General features: G+C 43.9%; 1 protein-coding gene across 9 annotated transcripts in view; it reads left to right on the top strand.

The window, feature by feature from the left end:
* LOC123998730 (ubiquitin carboxyl-terminal hydrolase 25-like) overlaps positions 1 to 17,284 on the top strand; it is a 56,940-nt gene extending 39,656 nt beyond the window's left edge. For 3 of the 9 annotated variants that reach the window (XM_046303834.1, XM_046303832.1, XM_046303831.1), the window contains exons 18-26: positions 187 to 329; positions 3,325 to 3,561; positions 4,651 to 4,746; positions 5,142 to 5,320; positions 6,183 to 6,261; positions 8,994 to 9,073; positions 9,571 to 9,694; positions 12,791 to 12,983; positions 16,465 to 17,284. In XM_046303834.1, coding sequence (XP_046159790.1) covers positions 187 to 329; positions 3,325 to 3,561; positions 4,651 to 4,746; positions 5,142 to 5,320; positions 6,183 to 6,261; positions 8,994 to 9,073; positions 9,571 to 9,694; positions 12,791 to 12,983; positions 16,465 to 16,637 — 1,304 coding nt within the window. In that variant the 3' untranslated portion in view covers positions 16,638 to 17,284. The remainder of the gene's footprint in view (positions 1 to 186; positions 330 to 3,324; positions 3,562 to 4,650; positions 4,747 to 5,141; positions 5,321 to 6,182; positions 6,262 to 8,993; positions 9,074 to 9,570; positions 9,695 to 12,790; positions 12,984 to 16,464) is intronic. The other 6 variants (XM_046303840.1, XM_046303837.1, XM_046303839.1 and 3 more) reach the window with 4 other exon arrangements.
* Positions 17,285 to 21,304: the final 4,020 nt, after the last annotated feature.

The raw sequence follows: 21,304 nt of genomic DNA, 5'->3' as shown, positions 1-21,304 counted from the left end.
AAACACTACTGAGCTGGTCTGGTTACGCCTTGACCAAAGTTTCTGGACGTGTGAAAATGACATTTCCAGGCCAGCACAATAGTGTGTAAATTATATTAGGCAGATTGAAAAATGTCATGAGTCTGAGACTTGTACTTCCACTGCAGTGTTGGGTTATGTGTTTGTGTCCATGTGTGGTTCTTCCAGGCCCTCAGCAGGACCCAGAGTACATGGAGCAGCCGTCCCCCACAGATGACTCCAAGCACCTGCAGGAGGACACAGAGAGGGCCATCTCCAAGGCTGCAGCCGAGAAGCAGGAGGAGAGGAGCCCTGAGGGACTGCTTACTGCAGTAAGACCAAACATCTCTCACACACACTGTCACGTAGAGTAGGCCAGAAGGCTATACTGGAAAACCTAACCTCTATCAAAATAAAAAGATGGCGGAGCCGCAAAAGTTATTCTGTGTAAGGGTGTTTATTTACATAGTGATTCCGGAACATAAACAACAGTACTGCCATCAAACATATACCTTATGGGCCAGCTAAAAACAATGCTACCCCACCCACAGCTCAATCCAAAATGCCTCCCCATGAACTGAAATAGAAGCTCCTTTTATAGGGCTAGCACCTCCCCTCAGAACAATCAACCATAATTAATTACCTAGTCAAACCTACATTTTCCATTAACTAAACATACTAAAGGATATTCTTTTTTTATTTAACCAGGCAAGTCAGTTAAGAACATTCTTATTTTCAATACATTGCAACATGTTTTGTAAACAATATCACCACATAACATTTACAAAATTACATCACTACTGACGGTGTCTTTTTTAATATGCCCATTTACATTAATGAGCCATTTGGGACAGGCACTAGAAAGTCAGCCCAATTCCCTTAGCTCGGGTCCTTAGCCAGCATACCCGGAAGCTACAGAGAGAGAGGAACAAAAACAAACAACGCGCTCATCCACAACATAGATAAGTATAATACATATTACTTATATTACAAATGAACACTGACAAGTGTGAAATGTATGTACTATGACAGAAGTTAATGTGTGTCGACCCACATTGTTAACTTATCTTATAACGGAGGAGTGATGAATGTGTGCGTGCGTTAAAGAACCAAATGCCGCCCGCGACCAGTGACGGACTTCTATGTCTCCTTGGAGCGGGTGCTGCAGGTCGTGGAGGGCCCCCTTTACGTGCATCAAGGTACTGCAGTGCAAGCTTGGCCGCCATAAGCCCGTCCTTGGGCTCGTGCTCTCGGACCCAGGTTCGAATGTCGTGTGGTAGAACTTGTAGAAGTTGCTCGAGGATGATGACCTCACCGATTTTTGTCCTGTGTTTTCTCCTTTGTCGAACCCATTGTCGGTAGAGACCCTTAAGGCGGTGGTACGTCTCTGTCGACGACTCACCGGATGGCGTCGATGCAGCTCTGAAGCGTTGACGGTAGGTCTCTGGGTAGATGTCGAACTTCACCAGCAGCGCTTCCTTCAAGCCCTTGTAGACATTGGACAGCCCCTCATCCAATGCTGTCTAAGCCTCTAAGGCCTTACCAATGAGCAATGGGACAAGCCTGCAGGCCCACTCTAACTCTGGCCAATGCCACGTCTTGGCCATGCGCTCAAACCTCAGCCGGTAGTTTTCAATGTCCTCCCCCTGCTGGTATGAGGGCATCTTTGGCTCCTTCCTCAGGAATGCTGGAAGATGGACGTTAAACACTGCTGGACTAGTCTTCTGGTGCTGGCCTCATTACTGCTTGGGGATCCTGCTGTGGAGTTGAAGTCCCTGCTGCGTTGAGCCTTTGTCGTCATGGGGTTGGCAGACACAATCTTGGGCTCTCACGAGTTCCGCTTGGTGAGGAACTGTGAGGATAGATTGGCATAGACCCTGGAACTCCTGCTTGAGGTCTTCGTCCCTCCTCTCAAGGCAAGTGAACAGTTGCAGAAAAGGGTTACCATTGTTGGGTGTGGTTCTGGTTCCTCCAACTGTTCCTTCAGTCAGCTGGTCTTTTATGGCTGTATCTGCTGGTTCAACTGGTAGCTCAAACGGTTCTGGTTGTGTTTGGCCCCTTGGTCGGGCTCCTAGTTTCTCATACTTGACCTCTTCTTCACCAGACGATTCCATGGTATTCCACCCCGGTTCAACTTCAGGTACCGTTTCTGACAGTTGATGCTGCTGCTGAGAACGCAATCCTGTACGCATTCCTTTACCTCTCTTGTTGGAACTCACTGATTGCAGTGTACCATCCCACCATATGTCACGTAGAGTAGGCCAGAAGGCTATACTGGAAAACATAACCTCTATCAAAATAAAAAAAAGATGCTGGAGCTGCAAAAGTTCTTCTCTGCAAGGGTATTTATTTACAAAGTGATTCCGGAACAAAAACAACTGTACTGCCATCAAACATATACCTTATATGCCAGCTAAAAACAATGCTACCCCATCCACAGCTCAATCCAAAATGCCTCCCCATGAACTGAGAGGCTCCGTTTGTAGGGCTAGCCCCTCCCCTCAGAACAATTAACCCTAATTAATTAAGCAATTACCTAGTCAAACCTACATTTTCCATTAACTAACTAAACATACTAAAGGATATACATTGCAACACGTTTTTTAAACAATATCACCACATAACATTTACAAAATTACATCGCTACTGACAGTGTCTTTTGATATGGCCATTTACATTAATGAGCCATTTGGGACAGGCCCAACAAAGTCAGCCCAATTCCCTTAGCTCGGGTCCTTATCCAGCATACCCGGAAGCTAGAGAGAGGAACAAAAACAAACAACGCGCTCATCCACAACATAGATAAGTATAATACATATTACTTATATTACAAATGAACATTGCTGGACTAGTCTTCTGGTGCTGGGGCTGGCCTCATTACTGCTTGGGGATCACAAGTGTGAAATTGTATGTACTAAGACAGAAGTTAATTTGTGTGTCGACCCACATTGTTATCTTATAACAAAACAGGGAGGAGTGATGAATGTATGCGTGCGTTTAAGAATCAAATGCTGCCCGCGGCCAGTGACGGACTTCTACTTCTCACACACACATTTACATTACATTTACATTTAAGTCATTTAGCAGACGCTCTTATCCAGAGCGACTTACAAATTGGACACACACACACACACGCTCGGACGCATACACCTCTTAACCACATTAACCACTACTCCTTCTACGCTTCTGTTACTGAACCACGTAGGCCTACTCCACAACCCCAGTTAAAGTTCTTCATTTCCCACTTTTTCTTAGTTTCTCTTTCTGTTTAACGTTGCCCACCATGCCTCTCGCTCTTTCTTGTTTGTTCTCTCACTCTCTCCACAGTCCAGTGGAGGGAGTCTCTCCCCACCCCTTCCCCCTAAACCCCAGTCCGATGTCCAGGTGAACACTGAAACCCCCCTCGCCCCTCCCTCTGACCCTCAGCCTGTGGATCCTTCCCTCACCCCTTCCTCTGACCCCCCCATGGAGGATGAGCCCCTTTCCCAGCGTACGGTAGAGGTTGCCATTCCCCAGGTGGGAACCTTTGTCATCGAGTCAGAGGAGGGGGGGTACGATGATGAGGTAGCGCTCGACACTCAGCTCACCCAGCTGACTCTTCTTTGTTGTGCTGAAAAGTCTCTCTGCCTGTTTGGTGATTAGAATGAGGACATGTTCTCCTCTTGGCTCTTTTTATAGGGTTTTCACACTTGAGTAAATGTTCATTTAGAGCAGTCTTCAAACCAGAGTCATGGTTAGCTCAGGGCAAGTTTCTCACAGTTGGCATTTTCACCAAACTTCTTGGCAGACCAAGATAGCACTGCTATATTACACTACAGCCAGTGTACTATCCTAGAAGATGAAACTAGCCTTGGGCTAGCTTTAAAACGATATTATGTGAAAAGCCTATCCCTGTCAAGCCTACCTGCATCTAGCAACAGAAGCACTCTCTTCTATACAAAACAGAAGCCTTCTGTTCTCCATCAGAGATATATGGACATAAATTTCACCTAAACATCGACTCAATTCTCTGGAGAGTTTATTTTTAACTGCATCTCTGCAGCAAATGTGAAAAGTAAATGTGATTTGCACAGTTTGTATTACTATTGCCAACATAATTTTTGATACATACTAAACTCTTGAGGGGGGAAAAAAAGTACAAATTGAATAATGTAAGTGCATCGTCTCACTGCTCCTAACAATAAATGATTTGGTTTTGCTTGGTTTGGCATTTTATAGTAGTGTGTGGCGAATAATGTTGTCAAAGTGCTACAGTAGAATCAATGTTGTTTAGTTTCAAACCCCCTCAGATGGACCATAGGCTGTCTGCTGTCTGTACCACAGTATGACTGTCTGTAGGGACTGTCTGTACCATAGGGACCTTGATCTTCACAGGGCTGCCTTTCAGAGGCCCTACTTCATAGACAGAGACTCTCCTTCATAGGACAATTTAAGCATGTACTTCGTCCATCACATGACAGGGGCTCACAGTAGTAGAATAACTATTAACATATGCATGGACTGCTGAGTGATGTCGTGACAGAGTTGCATGGCCCAGGGCAGCTCAAATATTGCTGTGCCAAAAAGGTGTATTATTTTGGGGGCTCTCTCCGAGGGGTCCAAGGGATCTATTTTCTACTGTTGTAACATGCTTCCCCTCCTTGGCTACTGCAGGCCATGATGACTCCAAACATGCAGGGTATTATAATGTCCATTGGCAAGGCCAGGAGTGTGTTTGAAAAGCTTGGGCCTGAAGCCGCCTTCTTCAAGGTACATACATCCAGATCCCATTTCTCTTTTCTCTTTCAATCCTTTATTTATTCACTCACTATTTCACTGCATGCTTCTCCACAACCATCCTCTCATCCCTTTTTACCTGGCATTTCTCCATCTGATCTTTTTGAGTTAGTAGTTCTATTCAAAAGCATCTTCCAGAAGTGGGATTTGAGATTAATTTGAACAAAGCAAACTTGAAACCAATCTTTGAGTTTTGGATGAGAAGGATAATGATGATGATGATCTTGACAACTCTTACGCGGAAGACACTAGTTTTGTCTCCTGCTGCTGTAGATGTTTGTCAGTGTTGTAATATAGGCCTACACTCTGAAGTTCTAATGCTTATTGGGCCTACCATGTCCATTCACCCAATGCTTTTTGTTTTTCAGGCCATTAAGGTGGAGTACACCCGTCTGCTGAGGTTTGCCCAGGAGGACACTGCCCCGGAGAATGACTACCGTCTGCAGCACGTCATCGTCTACTTCATCCATAACCAGGCCCCCAAGAAGATCCTGGAGAGAACCCTCCTCATGCAGTTCGCAGACCGCAACCTAAGCTTTGACGAACGGTCTGTATGGGTTACACCACCATGACCGTCTTCTCTTTATTAAAATAGTGGTTAGAGTTGAAAGGTTGCTAGATCGAATCCCCGAGCTGACAAGATAAAAATCTGTCGTTCTGCCCCTGAACAAGGCAATTAACCCACTGTTCCTAGGCCGTCATTGTCAATAAGAATTTGTTATTAACTGACTTGCCTAGTTAAATAAAAAAAACATTAAATAAGATAAAACAAAGACAACACCAGATTATTACTGCTGAACTTCCCAAATTCACCTGCAGAGGGTAGCAAATAGCAAAGCCTTTGAATATTTTATGATCTGAAATTACCTGAAGTGGTTTATGAAGTCAACAATAACTTGATAATGTCTGTTAGATTTATTCCAGTAGGACAGCCTTACAGAACTTTTATAGAGTTGAAAATCTTTTATATTTTGCACCAGTGTAAAACATCCTACCCTGCCATATATCCAGCTTCTTTATAACTTTGCCCTTTTTGAGGACTAAAGAAGAAAATCACATTTCTCTGGATAAATCACATCTCTTCTAATGTCTCAAAGTTCTCGCACACGCACTGAGATGTTTGTGGTAATCCATATTCTTGAATTCATTGATTCAACTCTCCTCCTCTGAGCGATATAATTATGTGGTCTCAATAAGAACCTCTGGAAAGGAGGAACGTCTGGTTAAGTAGTAAGGGGTGATTCATTGGGCCTGTGTTTCACGGCCGCGAGACCACGTGTAATATTTAGTCTCCTGGAGTAGCTAGTACTTCACCAGTACTCATCGTACCACTGCCAAGCTGCTGTAACATCACTCTCCCTTTCTCTCCGCTTTCCCTTTCTCTCCATTCCCCCCCTTCTCTCTCTCAGGTGTAAGAGCATTATGAAGGTGGCCCGTGCCAAACTAGACCTTGTTAAGCCAGAAGAGGTCAACATGGAGGAGTATGAGGTCAGCGTTCTGCAACACTCTGGTTTTGACTGGTTTCAAATGTTTGGTCTGGTACATACAGTACCAGTCAAAAGTTTGGACACACCTACTCATCCCAGGGTTTTTCTTTATTTTTACTATTTTCTACATTATAGAATAATAGTGAAGACATCAAAACTATGAAAAAACACATGGAATCATGTAGTAACCAAAAAAGTGTCAAACAAATTCCTCAAAGTAGCCACCCGTTGCCTTGATGACAGGTTTGCACATTCTTGGCATTCTCTCAACCTGCTTCATGAGGTTGTCACCTGGAATGCATTTCAATTAACAGGTGTGCCTTGGTAAAAGTTAATTTGTGGAATTTCTTTCCTTTATGCGTTTGTACCAATCAGTTGTGACAAGGTAGGGGGGTATACAGAAGATAGCCCTATTTGGTAAAAGACCAAGTCCATATTATGGCAAGAACAGCTCAAATAAGCAAAGAGAAATAGTCCATGACTTTAAGACATGAAGGTCAGTCAATCATGGAAAATTTCTTCAAGTGCAATCGCAAAAACCATCAAATGCTATGATGGAACTGGCTCTCATGAGGACCGCGATGGGAAAAGGAAGACCCAGAATTACCTCTGCTGCAGAGGATAAGTTCATTAGTTTGCTTCGGAGTTCAAGTAACAGACACATCTCAACTGTTCAGAGGAGACTGCGTGAATCAGGCCTTCATGGTTGAATTTCTGCAAAGAAACCACTAATAAAGGACACTAATAATAAGAGACTTGCTTGGGCCAAGAAATGCGCAATGGAGCAATCTGTCCTTTGGTCTGGAGGAAAATTTGAGAATGTTGGTTCCAACCGCCGTGTCTAAGGGATTTGTGAATATTCTATAGCAATATAGAGTGGGAAAGCGGCCGTGCTGCCGTAAATAAAACCGAAATAAAAACATCTGTCTTGTCCGGGAGTAGAGTCTATGCAGACCGAGTGCACCATTGCCAATCAGAAAGCTATATTAGGTCTACATGCAAGCAAACCATTTGCTACAAGGGCCTGCCATCATTCACTTTGATCTGCACTGTGTGTTTACAGGCAGTTGCAACAGCGCAAATTTGAATCATTAGAACACATTCTGCAAAAGCCACAAAATACACGCCTCTTACATTTGTGAACTTTACAGTCCTATTGACCAAACAACCTACCTTTTTTATGGTTATCTTTTACTATATGCACATCAACAAGATCAACCACTAATGCTAGGCAGAGCAAGATGAGCTAAAATCTGAAGAAGGATCATTAGATAAACCCTCAAACTTTTTCAGCTAGTTGGCTGTCAAAATTGCACTGATAAACGATGGGGAATAGCCTGCTCTTCCTTCTGCAGCTTGCCTGCCGATACATGCGTCATCCCAACCAAGCACCCAAGCTAACTGGCTACGTTAGCTAGCTACTTCCAGACACAAATGAGAGAGCACGTCACTGAGCATTTTACTTGCCTTAACAGAGCTGTTTGCATGTTATATAGAGCGTTCGTGAGGAACTAGTGCTTTTTTTTGCCTACGTTTACTGACACCGGTCATATTCAGCGGGTCTTACTGCATAACAGTCGTTCAGAATAGCTAGCTAGTATAGTGATTCACATTTCTTGCTAGCTAACCAAATGACACATGCATCTCTAGCTGTGTAGCCACTGAAAAATGATATGAGGAGACAGTCAGTCACTGCATGTGTGGTTCCCACCGTGAAGCATGGAGGAGATGGTGTGGGGGGTGCTTTGCTGGTGACACTGTCAGTGATTTATTTAGAAAGGCACCCTTAACCAATTAAGTTAAGTTAAGGCACCCTTAACCAGCAGCGATACACTGTCCCACCTGTTTTGCGCTTAGTCCCACTATCATTTGTTTTTCAACAGGGCAATGACCCAACATTCCCCCAGGCTGTGTGAGGGCTATTTGACCAAGAATGAGAGTGCTGAATTAGATTACCTGGCCTCCACAATCACCCAACCTCAACCCAATTGAGATGATTTGGGATGCGTTGGACTGCAGAGTAAAGGAAAAGCAGCCAACAAGTGCTCAGCATATGTGGGAACTCCTTGTTGGGAAAGCATTCCAGGTTAAGCTGGTTGAGAATGCCAAGAGTGTGCAAAGCTGTCATCAAGGAAAAGGGTATCTACTTTGAAGAATCTAAAATATATTTAGATTTGTTTAAAAGAAATTGGGTTACTACATTATTCCATATGTGTTATTTCATAATTTGATGTCTTCACTATTATTCTACAATGTAGAACATAGTAAAAATAAAGACCTTTCAATGAGTAGGTGTGTCCAGTTAAGTTAGTTAAGAACAAATTCTTACTTACAATGGCGGCCTACCCTGGCCAAACCCTAACTGGGACGATGCTGGGCCAATTGTGCGCCGCCCTATGGGACTCCTAATCACGTCCAGTTGTGATACAGCCTGGAATCGAACCAGGGTCTGTAGTGACACCTCACGCACTGAGATGCAGTGCCTTAGACCACTGCGCAACTCTGGAGCCCAAATGACATGAGATGAGCGTGTGGACAATATTTAGCATTAAAGTAAAAGGTTTAAATGATTATAATCTCTACATTTGAACTGATACCACTAACCCTTCTATTCAATGGGAAAAAAACACGGATGTGATGTTAATCTTCAATGTTAGATCCAAATGCTCCAGATCCGTCCTTAAAATCCTTTAGAGCTCATTTATGAACCTTTGGCCCCTACATTTTTCCCAGATGTGGCATCAGGACTACAGGAATTTCCGCGAGACAACAATCTTTCTGATGATTGGCTTAGAGCTGTTCCAGAAGAAATGGTGAGACTCTGCTAATTGGCAGGACTGTTATTACATTCTGCTCTCCACGATGCAGAGCTTCTAACTCGTGTCCTTTTCTTACTTTAAGCGTGAACTGATATTCTTGAACCATTTCTGTATTGAATATATTGTTTTGAAAATAGAGATTGAAATACTCTCTGTAGATGATTGCATTATTAATGGTAGGACCTGAACTTCCTAAAGTCACCTGCAGAGGGCAGCAGATCCCAGCAGATCCTTCTGGAGCATAGAGCTCAGTCTGGCATTGATCAAGATGGTTGTTCATGTATTTGGTTATTTCTTCTGTTAATTCTCCCTCCAGTACATCCGTTTTTAAATCCTCTATGAAAAAAGCCTGATAGTTCCTTCTCTAGTTTCCTTTTGTAGACACAGCTAAACCTGATATGTTCTCTGCTGCCTCTCCTTGTGGTTAAGTTTGTACCACCCTGATGCTTCTATAATGTATCTTACTCTCCTGTGTGTCTGCTTTTCTGCAGCTTTGTGGAGGCCTTGATGTATCTGATCTACTCGTACCAGTACAACAGAGAGCTGTTGGTCAAAGGGCTGTACAGAGGTCACAACGATGAGCTCATAGGTCACTACCGCAGAGAGTGCCTGCTGGTGAGACAAACCTCTATCACTCACAATCATACAACTGAACCACTGCACTATTACAAATCTCTGTCAGTAGTTGATTTTATTTAGTTAGTAAGTTCATGTAGGATTTTCTGATGCTAGCAGGTTTAGCATTTGGTACAGAAACTTTTTAAAGAGACAAAGTTGCAGCCTAAATGAGAGGAAGTGGTCAGAGTTAATCCATAGCGTTTTAAAGATCATCACAAGTTTCCAGTCAAAACAATGGGTCACCGTGGAAGTAGTTAAGTTATTCTCTTTGAAAATGAATAACGCTATCGTCTTATCAGCAAGGCTGTCTGTCTCTGACCTCCTAACTCATCCTTGCCTTCCCTTGAGTCACGTTGACTCAGCCAAACTGTGATGTCGACCAAGATGATCCCTCCACCCAATAATCTCTAGGATTGATGCAAGGCTTGTTCCTGTTCTCGCTGAGATATTACATTGTCTTTTTTATTGCCCATAAAGATTCCCACAGAACTTTTCTCAGCAAATGCTCTTAGTGTGGGGGAAAGATCCTAATCTTTTCAATATTCTGATCAGACTACAGCTTCACTTTTGTTTTTCATATCCCATCTCCAAAGTATTTGTTAGGACTTAGATGGAATGATTCCCTGGTTGGTCAGATCAAGCTGTGACTGGTCTGGTCTGAACCGGGAGAGAAAGAGGGGTAACCCTGATTCTCCTCGGTTGGCCCTGTTGCTGCTCCTGCACTCAGTAACCCTACACCGGCATTGTGCTCCTAATGTAATCATCCGAGTGGGAATAGGAAGCAGTAGGCCCAGCAAGTGTAAACACATTACCAGGAGACATGGCTGTGTCCTGAGCTAACCTTGGCTCTGCTCCTTCAGGGCTCTGCTAGAGTTAGCCACCATCTCAGATCTCCGGCCAGAATGAACCCCTGGCTCCCACTCCAGCCCCCTCCAGCCCTGCTCCCTCCAGCCCCGCTGTTTACCTCCTTCTCTGTTTTAATTGAAAACACTGCTGACATTGACACATTGTGAACCCCCACCAAGTCTCTCTGGTTCCGGAATGGCCGTCTGCATCTGTGTAAGGTACCCCAGAGCTGAGGTCAGGGAGTTTCTGTGTCAACAGTATTGCAAGGCTTAGCTAAGGCGAACATAGCAAAGTGTCTGTGTGCATCATGTAGTATGTCACTGCCCACGTCAGTACCAGAGGAGGAGGAGCACTGCCAGAGCCCTGCAAAATGACCTCCAGCAGGCCACAAATGTGCATGTGTCTGCTCAAACGGTCAGAAACAGACTCCATGAGTGTGGTATGAGGGCCCGACGTCCGCAGGTGGGGGTTGTGCTTACAGCCCAACACTGCAGGACGTTTGGCATTTGCCAGAGAACACCAAGATTGGCAAATTCGCCACTGGCTCCCTGTGCTCTTCACAGATTAAATCTGGTTCACACTGAGCACGTGACAGATGTGACAGAGTCTGGAGATGCCGTGGAGAACTTTCTGCTGCCTGCAACATCCTCCAGCATGACCGGTTTGGCGGTGGGTCAGTCATGGTGTGGGGGGGCATTTCTTTGGGGGGCCGCACAGCCCTCCATGTGCTCGCCAGAGGTAGCCTGACTGCCATTAAGGACCGAGATGAGATCCTCAGACCCCTTGTGAGACCATATGCTGGTGCGATTGGCCCTGGGTTCCTCCTAATGCAAGACAATGCTAGACCTCATGTGGCTGGAGTGTGTCAGCAGTTCCTGCAAGAGGAAGGCATTGATACTATGGACTGGCCCGCCCGTTCCCCAGACCTGAATCCAATTGAGCACATCTGGAACATCATGTTTCGCTCCATCCACCAATGCCACGTTGCACCACAGACTGTCCAGGAGTTGGCGGATGCTTTAGTCCAGGTCTGGGAGGAGATCCCTCAGGAGACTATCCGCCACCTCATCAGTAGCATGCCCAGGCGTTGTAGGGAGGTCATACAGGCATGTGGAGGCCACACACACTACTGAGCCTCATTTTGACTTGTTTTAAGGACATTACATCAAAGTTGGATCAGCCTGTAGTGTGGTTTTCCACTTTAATTTTGAGTGTGACTCCAAATCCAGACCTCCATGGGTTGATAAATTTGATTTACATTGATCATTTTTGTGTGATTTTGTTGTCAGCACATTCAACTATGTAAAGAAAAACGTATTTAATAAGAATATTTCATTCATTCAGATCTAGGATGTGTTATTTTAGTGTTCCCTTTATTTTTTTGAGCATTGTATATCAACTGCAAATGTCTTTCACAGTAGGAGACGGAAAGGAAATGGCTGTCCAAATTCTGTTGCGCAAGCCAAACTCATGTGACCACTTGACTCAATGTTATCGTTCTGGCTCATTTTTCAAAATAAAAGCCTGAAACTGTCTGAAGACTGACACCTTGAGGAAGCGATAGGAAAAGTTCATATCCCTTTAAATCCAGCAAAGGGAGGCTATGGAACATGGAGTTTTCAAAATAGAAGCCACTTTCTGTTTTGTTTTTCCTCAGGGTTTCTTCTGCAATATCAGTTCTGTTATACTCACAGACAATATTTTGACAGTTTTGGAAACTTTAGAGTGTTTTCTATCCAATACTAATAATACTAATAATATGCATATATTAGCAACTGAGACTGAGTAGCTGGCCGTTTACAATGGGCATCTTTTCATCCAAGCTACTCAATACTGCCTCTGCAGCCATAAAAAAATCCTATTTACAATGACGGCCTAGGAACAGTGGGTTAACTGCCTTGTTCAGGGACAGAACGACAGATTTTTACTTTGTTAGCTCGGGGATTCGATCTAGTAACCTTTTGGTTACTGAACCAATGCTCTAACTACTAGGCTATCTGCCGCCCCCAGCAATGCAAATGGTCTGTGTCTTACCTGGGCTGCAGCCCCTCACACAGAGGTGGTCTCTAATGTAAAATACATATACATTAAAAACATAGGAACATGTAATACCTGGCTGTCCTGTAAATCTGTTTTGACAGAGTTGCGAATACTGGTAAATTTGTTAGCATTCCACTTCAAGCTAATCCCTAGCATATGAAGCAAATCCAGAATTCATCGATCTATATGCATGTGCTTTGCCCATAGAAACTGAACGAGAATGCAGCGGGGATGTTTGAGTCTGGTGAGGAGCCGGAGGTTTGCAATGGGCTGAGCATCATGAATGAGCTGGTGGTGCCGTGTATCCCCCTACTGCTTGTCCACGACACAGAGAAGGACCTGCTGGCTGTGGAGGACATGAGGAACCGCTGGTGCTCCTACCTGGGGCAGGAGATGGAGCGTGAGTTTTTGTTTGTTTTGGATTATTTTTAACCCAAATTTGAAGATTAGGGGACTAATCTACCAAGAGTCTAAAAAGTCATAGGGCAGAGGGACCACAGAGCATTTTCACACTACTGACCCAGCTGTACTGTACTGTGCTGTATGTACCCATAAAACATTGTAATATACGATGCTATCGCCCTATTGTGTTAAAGCTTTTATGATCAGCCTAGTAGGAGGATAGGTTATTGGCCATTTTTTGTTTTTGTTTAATATTTTACCCCCTTTTCTCCCCAATTTCGTGATATCCAATAGTTAGTAGTTACAATCTTGTCTCATCGCTACAACTCCCGTACGGGCTCGGGAGAGACGAAGGTCGAAAGCCATGCGTCCTCCGAAACACAACCCAACCAAGCCGGAATGTTTCTTAACACAGCGCGCATCCAACCCGGAAGCCAGCCAGCTGCGATGCAGTGCCCTAGACCACTGTGCCATCCAACCCGGAAGCCAGCCAGCTGCGATGCAGTGCCCTAGACCACCCGGGATTATTTTCTTAAAAGCTTAAACTAATTTCAACTTGTCATTTGATTTTTCTATTGGCTATTGATTTTGTTTTTTACCTTCTCATTATTAGTCCCCTAGCTACCTTACCCTTTAAAAAAAAAAATAATTGCACGGATAAACGATGGGGAATAGCCTGCTTGTCCTTCTGCAACTTGCCTGCCAATACCTTGGTGTGATCCTGGACAACACCCTGTCGTTCTCAACTAACATCAAGACGGTGGCACGTTCCTGTAGGTTCATGCTCTACAACATCCGCAGAGTACGACCCTGCCTCACACAGGAAGCGGCGCAGGTCCTAATCCAGGCACTTGTCATCTCCCGTCTGGATTACTGCAACTCGCTGTTGGCTGGGCTCCCTGCCTGTGCCATTAAACCCCTACAACTCATCCAGAACGCCGCAGCCCGTCTAGTGTTCAACCTTCCCAAGTTCTCTCACGTCACCCCGCTCCTCCGCTCTCTCCACTGGCTTCCAGTTGAAGCTCGCATCCGCTACAAGACCATGGTGCTTGCCTACGGAGCTGTGAGGGGAACGGCACCTCAGTACCTCCAGGCTCTGATCAGGCCCTACACCCAAATAAGGGCACTGCGTTCATCCACCTCTGGCCTGCTCGTCTCCCTACCACTGAGGAAGTACAGTTCCCGCTCAGTCCAGTCAAAACTGTTCGCTGCTCTGGCTCCCCAATGGTGGAACAAACTCCCTCACGACGCCAGGACAGCGGAGTCAATCACCACCTTCCGGAGACACCTGAAACCCCACCTCTTTAAGGAATACTTAGGATAGGATAAAGTAATCCTTCTCACCCCCTCCCCCTTAAAATATTTAGATGCACTATTGTAAAGTGGCTGTTCCACTGGATGTCATAAGGTGAATGCACCAATTTGTAAGTCGCTCTGGATAAGAGCGTCTGCTAAATGACTTAAATGTAAATGTAATACATGCATTGTCCCAACCATGCACCCAAGCTAACTGGCTAAGGTAGCTAGCTACTTCCAGACACAAATGAGAGAGCACGTCACTGAGCTGTTTACTAGTGCTTTTTTGCCTACGTTTACCGACACTGGTCATATTCAGCGGGTTCATGCTATCTGCATAACAGTCGTTCAGAATAGCTAGCTAGTAAAGTGATTCACATTTCCTGCTAGCTAACCAAATGACATGTGCATCTTTAGCTGTGTAGCCACTGAAAAATTATACGAGGAGATAAGTCAGTCACTCACCCTCTCAAATCAAATCAAATTTATTTATATAGCCCTTCGTACATCAGCTGATATCTCAAAGTGCTCTACAGAAACCCAGCCCTAAAACCCCAAACAGCAAGCAATGCAGGTGTAGAAGCACGATTAATATAATTCTCCAATGACATGACCTCCTAGCTAGATAAATGGATACGCTAGCATATTAACCACGTTATGATTGACTTGTGATCATTGTATTGACATTCCCAGCCTTAGTTACGTTTCTGTCAAAACTATTTAGTCATTGGAACTGACAGTGGAACTGAATGGAGGCAGCAAACAATGTACCAGGCCAGCTGTGATTTACAACCTTATAGCAGTAGTTTTTGGACTACCAAGAAATGTATTGGTGAATTATATTAATCATGAATTGAACTACATTGCTCTATTCTGCCAACAATGTTGAGTCAAATATAACCTATTTTGAAAACTTCTTATAAAGTTGGTTTTGCAGCATAAACTGGGAATTGTATGTTTTTGACTGATATATTATGATTGTCTGTTTCATATCTGCAAAGTAGCTAAAATGCTGTCAGTTTCACTTTGAGTGTCCATTATTTTAAAAAGTATAGGTTTCGGCTATAGCCCATGCATCTGACAGAGAGAGAGAAACAATCATTTCTGACTGGGCATTTTGCGCCGCTTTGGTGGAATTCTCCGCTCGGTCTGGCCTACATTCAAATCAAATTTCAAATCAAATTTATAAAGCCCTTCTTACATCAGCTGATGTTGCAAAGTGCTGTACAGAAACCCAGCCTAAAACTCCAAACAGCAAGCAATGCAGGTGTAGAAGCACGGTGGCTAGGAAAAACTCCCCAAATTCCTCCTCTCTTGCGTTCTGTAGGCTATATAACATATTTATTGAAATAGCCTATAGAAATAGGAAAATGACTCAATGTCACTTACTTACTGTGTAATGCCCTGCTGTGTGCTGCGGGACTGTTTTTTTATTTTTTATTGCCAGGCTCCAGTCAAGTTCAAATAGGCTAAACCATAATCTGTCACATCACGATGTTATCACCATCGACAATGGCTGTCAATCATCGTCGATAGACTATGCTATTGTAATATCGTCTTACCCTATTAGGCACCCTCGGTAGTTGCTGGAACCAACGATAACATATCTGAGGCAACACAGTACGGTTTGGGCTCGTGCAATAATCTGAAAAGAGTACAAGAGCCTAGAGGCAGGGGGGTTTGATTTTGGTACTAGAGATCTGTTGGATGATTGGTTATTTTTCTGCTGTAGTTTAATTTGGGAGTTTCATGGAACATGGTCAGGGACACGGTCAAATTAGTTGATATTAGCAGCCAGAACAACCAGGGATATACCCACTTTGTGTTGGCAGAATGTGACCCAAATTGTTAGTTCAGAGAACGTGGTTCAGTGGAGTTCTAGCCTCTACTCCAAGAAAAAGTTTGATTGGTTTTCAGAAAGGTGACCCAGCAGCATCTTCTTAGAACTACAGCCAACCCTGGGCGCCTCATCTTGTTTTCTCAATCTGTGTTTTCCTAGAGGAGCATGCTTACAAAGAGCTTGTGCTATCACACTGAAAATATTTAGCTTATGATTTATCTGTTTGTTAACTGGATGTGACTCTGAAGAGTGACGCAAGCAAGGACTTTGAAATAATCACTCTCTCCAACTCTTTCTTTTTCTCTTTGCCCTCTCCGTTATTGTTCTCCCCCTCCTGCTGCAGCCAACCTGCAGGAGAAGCTGACTGACTTCCTACCCAAGTTACTTGACTGCTCGACAGAGATAAAAAGCTTCCACGACCCTCCAAAGCTGCCCACCTACTCCACTCTGGAGCTGGTTGAGCGCTACGGCCGTGTCATGGCCTCCTTGAGCTGGGTGCCTGCGGACGGGAGATGAGCTGAGGGGGCAGCAGCCCCCTTCACAGTCCCACGGCCCCCTCAGCACCCAGGCCACTCACCAATGGAACTCTTTTAACCCATGCCTTCCTTATAAACCAGGGGTCACTCGCTATAGCTGTTACTCCTCTATCTCTTTTGCTGCTATAGGTTTTATCATTATAATAATTATTATTTCAATCCAATTGAAGTAAAACGCAACAGAAATGAATGAACAGACAGTTGGAAAAGGAAGAGCAGGGGTAGTGGAAATGGCGCTCTTGCAGTGATTGAAAGCCAGTGCATGCTGCTCCAAGCTTTAAATGAGGTGGGGTGTTTTTTTGTTGTTGTTCAGTTTATGTCCCCTCCCACCCCCACCCGCCTCTTTCTTAAAGCACCCCTTCTCTGCAGAAGAATGGGTGCTCTGCAACCAGTTTGGTACAGTATTATCACCTTTTTTGTTTTATTTTTCTAAAGGAAGCGACAAAATGAGAACCTTGAGATTTTATCAGCGGCTTTAAGTATCTCAAGTGGGTCTGTGAACTCTGGACTGCACCAGAATGAGAAGTTTTAAGTGCTGTGGTAGACAGCCATGGACACTCTGTGGCTTGTTAATAAATCAAGATAATAAAATTTTATTTATGGCCCTTTTAGGCCAAATACATCGTTCCTTTGTCTGATGTCCCATGTCTTTATTTCTGCACTAACACTGATATAATGCAATCATGTATTACACGCCTGTTAACTGTGTGAATGTAGAGGTAACTGCCAAAATAAAGGAAACACCTAAATAAAGTGTCTTACAGGTCCAATTCAGCCATTTCTATCTCAATATCAAATCATTTCTGGGTAACAAGTAAGTTGCTGTGATTATTATTTTTTTCTAATAAAATGGTCAAAATAAACCATAGCTTTTCAGAAAAGAGCAATTTCTCAAGCAAGAATTTAGCTAGGACTGTCTGGGAGTGGACTGAGTGTGGAGGGGAAAACTGTCAGTTGAAGTTTACATACACTTAGGTTGGAGTCATTAAAACTTGTTTTTCAACCACCACACATTTCTTGTTAACAATCTATAGTTTTGGCAAGTCTGTTAGGCCGTCTACTTTGTGCATAACGCAAGTCATTTTTCCAGCAATTGTTTACAGACAGATTATTTCACTTACAATTCCAGTGGGTCAGAAGTTTACATACAGTCGTGGCCAAAAGTTGAGCATGACAAATATTAGTTTTTACAAAGTCTGCTGCCTCAGTTTGTATGATGGCAGTTTACCTATACTCTGCAATTGATCTGATCACTCTTCATAACATTCTAAAGTCCCTCTTTGCCGTGCAAATGAACTGAATCTTGCCAAAAAAACATTTCCATTGCATTTCAGCCCTGCCACAAAAGGACCAGCTGACATCATGTCAGTGATTCTCTCGTTAACAAAGGTGTGTGTGTTGACGAGGACCAGGCTGGAGATCACCCTGTCAAAAGGAGGGTGGTGCTTGGAGTCATTGTTCTTCCTCTGTCATCCATGGTTACCTGCAAGGAAACACGTGCCGTCATCATTGCTTTGCAAAAAAAGCACTTCACAGGCAAGCATTGCTGCCATTGAGATTGCACCTAAATCAACCATTTATCGGATCATCAAGAACTTCAAGGAGATCGGTTCAATTGTTGTAAAGAAGGCTTCAGGGCGCCCAAGAAAGTTCAGCAAGCGCCAGGACCGTCTCCTAATGTTTATTCAGCTGCGGGATCGGGGCACCACCAGTACAGAGCTTGTTCAGGAATGGCAACAGGCAGGTGAGTGCATCTGCACGCAGAGTGAGGTGAAGACTTTTGGAGGGTGGCTTGGTGTCAAGAAGGGCAGCAAAGAATTCTCTCCAGGAAAAACATGAGGGACAGACTGATATTCTGCAAAAAGTACAGGGATTGGACTGCTGTGGACAGGGCTAAAGTAATTTTCACTGATGAATCCCCTTTCCGATTGTTTGGGGTATCCAGAAAGAAGCTTGTCCGGAGAAGACAAGGTAAGTGCTACCATCAGTCCTGTGTCATGCCAACAATAAAGCATCCTGAGACTATTCATGTGTGGGGTTGCTTCTCAGCCAAGGGAGTGGGCTCACTCATCTTTTTCCCTAACAACACAGCCATCCAAGAACAGTTTGGAGACGAACAATGCCTTTTCCAGCATGATGGAGCACCTTGCCATAAGGCAAATGTGATAACTAAGTGGCTCGGGGAACAAAACATTGATATTTTGGATCCATGGCCAGGAAACTCCTCAGACTTTAATCCCATTGAGAACTTGTGGTCAATCTAAGAGTTGGGTGGACAAACAAAAACACACAAATTCTGACCAACTGCAAGCATTTTTGTTGTTCAGTTTATGTCCCCTCCCACCCCCACCCGCCTCTTTCAAGCAAGCCTTCTCTGCAGAAGAAGAAGGGGTGCTCTGCCACCATTGATTATGCAAGGATGGGCTGCCATCAGTCAGGATGTGGCCCAGAAGTTAATTGACAGCATGCCAGGGCAGATTGCAGAGGTCTTGAAAAAGAAGGGTCAACACTGCAAATATTGACTCTTTGCATCAACTTCATGTAATTGTCAATAAAAGCCTTTGACACTTATGAAATGCTTGTAATTATAATTCCGTATTCCATAGTAACATCTGACAGAAATATCTAAAGACACTGAAGCAGCAAACTTTGTGGAAATTATTTTGTCATTCTCAAAACTTTTGGCCATGACTGTACACTAAGTTGACTTGGAAAATTCCAGAAAATGATGTCATGGCTTTAGAAGTTTCTGATAGGCTAATCGACATAATCTGAGTCAATTGGAGCTGTTCCTGCGTAAGTATTTCAAGGCCTACCTTCAAACTCAGTGCCTCTTATTGTGACATCGTGGGAAAATCGAAATAAATCAGCCAAGACCTCAACAAAAAAAATTGTAGATCTCCACAAGTCTTGTTCATCCTTGGGGGCAATTTCCAAATGCCTGCAGGTACCACGTTCATCTGTACAAACCATAGCAGGCACGTATAAACACCATGGGGCCACGCATCCATCACACCGCTCAGGAAGGAGACGCATTCTGTTTTCTAGAGATTAACATACTTTTATGTGAAAAGTGCAAATCAATCCCAGAACAACAGCAAAAGACCTTGTGAAGATGCTGGAGAAAAAGGGTACAAAAGTATCTATATCCACAGTAAAATGAGTCCTATATCGACATAACCTGAAACGCTGCTCAGCAAGGAAGAAGCCACTGCTCCAAAACTTCCATAAAAAAAAGCCAGACAAAGGTTTGCAACTGCACGTGGGGACAAAGATTGTACTTTTTGGAGAAATGTCCTCTGATCTGATGAAACAAAAATAGAACTGTTTGGCCCTAATGACGATCGTTGTGTTTGGAGGTAAAAGGGGGAGGCTTGCAAGCCGAAGAACATCGTCCCAACCGTGAAGTACAGGGGTGGCAGCATCATGTTGGTGTGCTTTGCTGCAGGAGGGACTGGTGGACTTCACAAAATAGATGGCATCATGAGGAGGAGAATTATGTGGATATATTGACGCAACATCTCAAGACATCAGTCAGGAAGTTAAAGCTTGGTCGCAAATGGGTCTTCCACGTGGACAGTGACCCAAAGCATACTTCCAAAGTTGTGGCAAAATAGCTTAAGGACAACAAAGTCAAGGTATTGGAGTGGCCATCACAAAGCCCTGACCTCAATCCTATAGAAAATTTGTGGGCAGAACTGAAAATGTGAGTGTGCGAGCAAGGAGGCCTACAAACCTGACTCAGTTACACCAGCTCTGGCAGGAGGAATGGGCCAAAATTCACCCAACTTATTGTGGAAGGCCTTAAACGTTTGACCCAAGTTAAACAATTTAAAGACGATGTCAGGATTTGGCCAGGGTTGTTCCGGTTTTTGGTCACTAGATGCCCCCATTGTGCCTTTTGACCTTTTGTTTTCCCTTGATCCCCATTATTATTTGCACCTGTGCCTCGTTTCCCCTGATTGTATTTAAACCCTTTGTTTTCCTCTGTTCTTTGCTCTGCGTTTGTATGTTAGCACCCAGCCCTAGTAGTCTGAGAACTCTTGTTGATCCCGGTTTTTTGTTCTTGTTTGTTTGTTTTTTGAGTATCTTTTGAGGCTTTTTGTGCTTTACCTTCCACCTTGTGGATTTACCTTTTTTGTCTTGGAGGATTACCTTTGTTCTTGTGGAATTCCTTTTGAGGTTGTGGAGTTACATGTTTTCCTGAAGAACTTCACTTTTTACTTCATTAAATACACCGTCTCAAGTACTGCTGTGTCTGCCTCATCTTCTGGGTTCTGCCAACTATTCTTGGCTCAGTTGGTTAAGTGACTGTTTCTCACTCCGGAGACCCGGGTTCGTAACCGGGTCCTGACAGACGATGCTACCAAATACTAATTGAGTGTATGTAAACTGACCCTCTGGGATTGTGATTAAAGAAATAAAAGCTTAAATGAATTATTCTCTCTACTATTATTTGGACATTTCACATGCTTAAAATAAAGTGGTGATTCTAACTGACCTAAGACAGGGAATTGTTACTAGGATTAAATGTCAGGAATTGTGAAACACCGTAGCTAAATACTTTAAACTCAGTTTATGTAAACTTCCGACTTCAGCTGTACCTGTTATTGGCAGAGATGTTTGGATCTTTCTTTCCTATGGGTC

The sequence above is a fragment of the Oncorhynchus gorbuscha genome, linkage group LG16, assembly GCF_021184085.1.
Source record: "Oncorhynchus gorbuscha isolate QuinsamMale2020 ecotype Even-year linkage group LG16, OgorEven_v1.0, whole genome shotgun sequence".
NCBI lineage: Eukaryota > Metazoa > Chordata > Actinopteri > Salmoniformes > Salmonidae > Oncorhynchus > Oncorhynchus gorbuscha.
Note: the sequence above shows the minus strand (reverse complement) of the source record. Positions and strands in the feature narration are given on the sequence as shown.